At 43.6% G+C, this 5,308-nt stretch overlaps 2 protein-coding genes across 4 annotated transcripts in view; one reads left to right on the top strand and one right to left on the bottom strand.

Annotated features, from left to right (window-relative positions):
• The window catches only part of FAM217A (family with sequence similarity 217, member A), a 12,542-nt gene extending 8,301 nt beyond the window's left edge, over window positions 1–4,241 (bottom strand). For all 3 annotated transcript variants that reach the window (XM_008576429.1, XM_008576430.1, XM_008576431.1), the window contains exon 1: window positions 4,140–4,241. In XM_008576429.1, the coding sequence (XP_008574651.1) occupies window positions 4,140–4,202 (63 nt within the window). In that variant the 5' untranslated portion in view covers window positions 4,203–4,241. The remainder of the gene's footprint in view (window positions 1–4,139) is intronic.
• Window positions 4,242–5,039: 798 nt separating this feature from the next.
• LOC103593449 (chromosome unknown open reading frame, human C6orf201) overlaps window positions 5,040–5,308 on the top strand; it is a 61,305-nt gene continuing 61,036 nt past the window's right edge. The window contains exon 1 of the mRNA XM_008576419.1: window positions 5,040–5,144. The gene's annotated coding sequence lies outside the window, so the exon portion shown is untranslated. The remainder of the gene's footprint in view (window positions 5,145–5,308) is intronic.

Below are 5,308 nucleotides of genomic sequence, written 5' to 3'. Positions count from 1 at the left end.
GTCAGTACCTTTCACTTTTCTGTATTATTCACACCTTCGCCCCCTCTTCCCTTTATTTTTCCCTTTGGTACTGCGAAGATCACAGCTGGTCACGTACTATAGCAGAATCTTGTTTAGTGCAGTTATGTAAACATTTTCAGAAAGTCAGGACAATATTTTCTAATTAATGACATGCATTTTTGTTCTCAAATGAGATGCTAAATCAATATGGGCAATTCGTATTTAGCATATGGCTCAACTAACTAGTCTCTTTTACTTACGTATTTTTTTCCTTTTCCAGCAACTACTTTATCTTTTGGAGTGGCCAGCTATATTTATCCCAATGTAGAATTTCATTTCTGTGAACATTCATCTTAAATATCCTAACTTTCTTGTGTTTGTATAATTCCTTTTTAAAAAATATATAGGAAAATATTTCTACTTTGGAGTTTTGTTTTAAAACTTAACCTTTAACACTTTGCTCCCTTATCTCTTATTTGGGAGGCCACCATTTTGTTGCAAAAATAAGAAATCTTTAAGATCTATTTATTCCTAGGATAAATGTGATGGTGACATATATGAATATATTTCCAAAAGGAGTAAGAAAAACACATACATCGGTAAATACTAGATCCGCCTCTCTCACAGCTAGTGCTTTTCTCCATCATATACTTCCTGCTTTTTTTTTTTATTTTACTGCAATACTTGATTTTAGCAGTTTGAAATGCCTATTCTCTGTAGCTGAGTTTTCCTAACCTACTATCACAAACTCACTTTAAATTGTTGTTGAACTTTCAGCATCAGAACTTACTTTCTGGAGCTAGGAAAGGTGCAGCTTGGATCCTCTTTCTGGTAGTCGGGATCCTTCCACCTCATTTGCTGTGAACGGATCACTCTCTTTAGAACGCTTTCTTTAAGAAACTTGGAGATGGTCTTCTCTCTTTGAACATTACTGAACACTTTGCCTTCTGGAAGCCAGCTGATCTTGTCCCATCCACCATGGCAGCAAGGAAGAGGAAGGTGTTCAGGAGACACAACAGTCCTCTTTGGAACAAAAAAAGAAATTACTGTTTACCTAAAAGTCATGAATAAAAGATCAGCCTAACTAGAAAAACAGCCCAGAGTCCTGCAGCTGCTACCCTGCGTGATCAATTTAGTTAATAACACAGCACTGGTACCTAAGCAGGCTGCTGCTGGCCATAGCAACTCATCCTCAGTAAGAAAAGGAACGCTGGCTTAGAATTCTTTCTAATATTTTCTTGGGAGAAAATAATTGTGTATTAAAAGCACAGTTTCAAAAAGGTAAATATATTGGTCATTGAAGAATAGAACTGGAAATAAGAATAAAAAACAAGGTACAAAATGAAAGCCTTTGTTCCATCAAAGAACATTGGTACCACAGGCTGAGACCTGGTGGGCTGGGGTCAGATCACACAGCTAGTTAGCAGCAGAACATTTGCCAGCCTTCAGCCATGAGTTTTAACCCCATCCTAAACAGCATCCCTCCCACCACACCATAGTAAGAGACGGTGAATGAGATTGATTCTTGGAAGAAGCCTTACTCATTGGGGAAAAATACATATATTTATCTGATAGTTTATTTTTAAATAAAATGTAGTAATTGTGACCTACTTCTTGTTTCAACCAAGATAGCTATAATCTTTCCATCAGTTGTTATTTAGAACAGCGATTAAGAACGTATGGGTCAATTTACATGGGGTGTAAAGAATCACGTTTTAATAGATCATTTCCTTAGCATGTTGAATAGCTTAAAATATGGTTTGTTCTTTCCTATTTATGTAAATCGTCATTTAGAGAAATGCCCTCAAGTTTGCTCGGAAGAAGCCAGGGGCTATGTCTTCCAACTGCCGGAATATTTTACTTCCTTCTCCCTTACCCACACCAATTCCCTTCTCTCTCCAAAAACACCCATAAAATTATGGGAATCACTTTTTTATTCAAGTGGTTCTTACTAGTTCTATAACATATTTTAAATACGTTTGTGTTTGAAGTACACGTTTTTTGTTTATGTTTGGAAGTTTTACTTTTTAAGTTTGCAAGTTGAAAGTTAAGTACAGTTTTATATCTCCTGCTCTGGACACTAATGCATCATATGGTATAACCATGATGTTTTTATAGTCTTGGCCAGGGGGTTTTAAATTTGGTAGGAGGCTGGCCAACACTACCCGCTTCTGCCACAGCATGCTTGGCCCACGTGCCTTCCCCTGTTTCTCACCGTTCTGCGGTGTGTTTCCCCAGCTAGTTCAGAAAGAGTCGAGTAATTACAGGGAAGCTGGCGCCACTGGTGAGGCAAGCTGAAATTAAGGACTAGCTATCACAAACCCTATTATATGCATTTTTGTCCCAAATCCGGGAGTTCTTGGCAGCTTCCATCTTGCTCTGGGCTGTGCTGTCAAGTTTGGTGGTTGGAGGTTACTGAGTATGTCTATTGTCCTCTGCTCTTTGGTCTACGGTGCAGAAGAACTTCTTACCAGTAAAGCTGGAAAAGAGCATTTTTGTTTGCTTACTTTGCTTCCTCAGTATTAGTTTGGATAAGAGAATGAGAAGCAGTTTGGCTTCCTACCTGTGCTAATCTGGACATTTCATCAGTTTTAGATGCTGAAGCTCTTTCCTCAGTTCTGCCGAGGGCGGTGCTGATGTGACTACTCTCTCTCAGGGCCTCGTAGGTCTGCGGAGCCTGTTATATGCAGACAGACAGGGTGCAAGCCCTTTTCTAAGTGCCAGCTGAGAAAATGACACTGGGTGTGTGCACCTGGTTTAAACTTTCCCCTGTATAAAAGTCTCTTTTTTCCTTAGGAATTATCCATGTCCAGACAGGACACTGGAGTTTCCCTGAAAGACTTGGCAGGATATTTTTGATGGGCTGGTTTCCTTTCTTTGAGGATGTAGGATGAGCACTCAGAGGTTCCAAACCAGTGTCTGGGCCATTGTGACTCTCGGAATGCCTAAGCAGTCAGGGACCAGAAGGCAGCCCCGGGACATCTCCTGGTGATGCAGGGAAGTTTGGAGGAAGAGCCATGGCAAGGCCCTCCATCCTCACGTCCTCCACTTCTCCCTCCTGTAACTCCACAGCTCGCCATGGAGTCAGCCCTCAGTTCCAGTGCAGTGAAACTTCCACCCCTTGACAAATGTCAGAAGCGGAAAAACTACGCCCACCCTGAAGTTCTGTGCCACACCTTTGAGACGCTCTCTAACCTTCACCAGCTGCTTCCAACTCAGCTGACGGAGGTACTTTACTCCTACAAGAGTGAAGAGGACAAAAAAAAAGGTGTGTGGGTAGAGGGTGGTGTGAACTCGTCAGTAAGCATGCATTTATCTTGGTGCAAACTGCCTCTTTAAACCGCGAGTAGGAACTTACCCTTTACGTTGCAGGTGTGGTTGGTTCCTGAGACCCATGCCCCGTCTGTGGGCTGCAGCCCCACACTCTCAGAGCTTGCTGTGGGATTTACCTGCACACTGACCCCACTGTCGCTCTTCATGTTCCTTTTGTTTAAAGCATCTTTTATGAGGCAAGAGAGTCTCTCACTCTTCTTTAGGCGAAGCTTACCTGTGGGAAGATGGAAAGGGGACTGAGTGGGGAATTCTCCTAAATTTACAATTTGAACTTTAGATTTGATGTTAAGATGAGTGAGAGGATTTCCAAGTTGAGGGTCAGCTTTTGAACATTATTCTTTGCTCTATTCCCTACTACTCCTTCCTCCTACTGCCACAAGTGTCACCCCAGAAAGGAGCTGGATATGTCCCCAAAGATCGTAAGACAGGGCAATTGATGACTGCACTGATTTGCAGAACTGGGGGAGCCTACCTTTTGAATTGTTCGGGCCTAAGTAAAGGACAAACGTAGATGTCAGCCCCCTGTGCTCATGAAGTTACAAAGCAAATTAGCAGCTGCCACANAAAAAAAAAAAAAAAGAAAGAAATATTTTGAGATTTGTAGAGAATCTGGCTAACATTCCCGTCGTTCAAAGACATAAAAATTCTCCATTCGATATTCCAAATGTGCGAAGAGGAAAAGTCAGTACGGAGTGCTCACAAAAGCGAAAGCAGCAAGGGTGTCTCAGCAGTAAGACGCAATGGGAACTACGTCTTAGCAATGGAGCTGCTGCCCAAAAGTTCAAGTTAAACAGCGTCTGCCATACCTCACAAGAGATGTCCGACACACGTGGGTTGGTGCCACAGTTCTCACCATTTCTTCTCCCCATTTTGTTGTAGCTGCTCCTCTGTTTCCTTAAAACCCTACACAGTTGTGGGACAGGCACATTTATAGGTAAGATTCAGCTTTTACATAAAAGAAAGCATGAGCTTTGGCTTTCTATCTAAAGGAGCTGAAGAAAATGCTTAGAAAGCATAAGAGAGGGACTCTCGGGGCAGGGTTCAGGTAACAATACGAAATCAAACAGAAACAAGGGGCAAGCCAGACCCAGCACGGGCGCTGGCAAAAGCAGGCTGGAAGGTCCGACTGACAGAAGATCAGGAAACCAAGTTCAGGGGTGAGAAAGGAGATACCAGATAAGAAGATGAAGTACAAATTGGAAAAAATAGGGTGAATTATCTGGCACTTGCAACACAGGGCCATTAAGTTCGCTTTTAGTCACTTAAAACAAGTGNGGCTGGAAGGTCCGACTGACAGAAGATCAGGAAACCAAGTTCAGGGGTGAGAAAGGAGATACCAGATAAGAAGATGAAGTACAAATTGGAAAAAATAGGGTGAATTATCTGGCACTTGCAACACAGGGCCATTAAGTTCGCTTTTAGTCACTTAAAACAAGTGCTCCATTCGAAAGCAGGGTTGACCTTACACGTAAGACAAAGCAAAAGCCCCATGCACGTTTCAGACACTACAAGGCCCACGGGCCAAACGTCTTCCACACAAACTATCACAGTGTCTAAAACACCCGCTACCGTTTAAAGTAAAAGGGATTAGAAAGCGACTGTACAGATAACAAAGGAATTAGGTGGGACTGAGGGACGGCTCTCTGGGAGGAATCACAAATTAAAGCCGCCACAGTAACCAGTGTGTTTGCCAGTCGTTTACAATTCGTCGTCTCCTGGAAGGAGAGGTGTGTCCTCAAAAACTAGGAGACACGGTTCCGGTGGCTTTCGAACCGACCCGTCCTGATCCACCTGCTGTGTGTGTGACGAAGGTAGGAACCGGGAGGTCGCGGGTTGGGTGGCGCTGCCGGGGGCCACCCAGGTGCGTGCCATGGAGGGGGGCACCAGACGGGCCCAGAACCGCTGTGACTGCGGGCCCGGGGCAAGGAGCTCCGGGGCGGGAGAGCGGGGAGGCGCCCGGGAGAGACTGGCCGCG

This window comes from Galeopterus variegatus, unplaced genomic scaffold, assembly GCF_000696425.1.
Source record: "Galeopterus variegatus unplaced genomic scaffold, G_variegatus-3.0.2 Scaffold1347, whole genome shotgun sequence".
Classification (NCBI taxonomy): Eukaryota; Metazoa; Chordata; class Mammalia; order Dermoptera; family Cynocephalidae; genus Galeopterus; species Galeopterus variegatus.
This window is presented reverse-complemented; position numbering and strand designations above follow the sequence as displayed.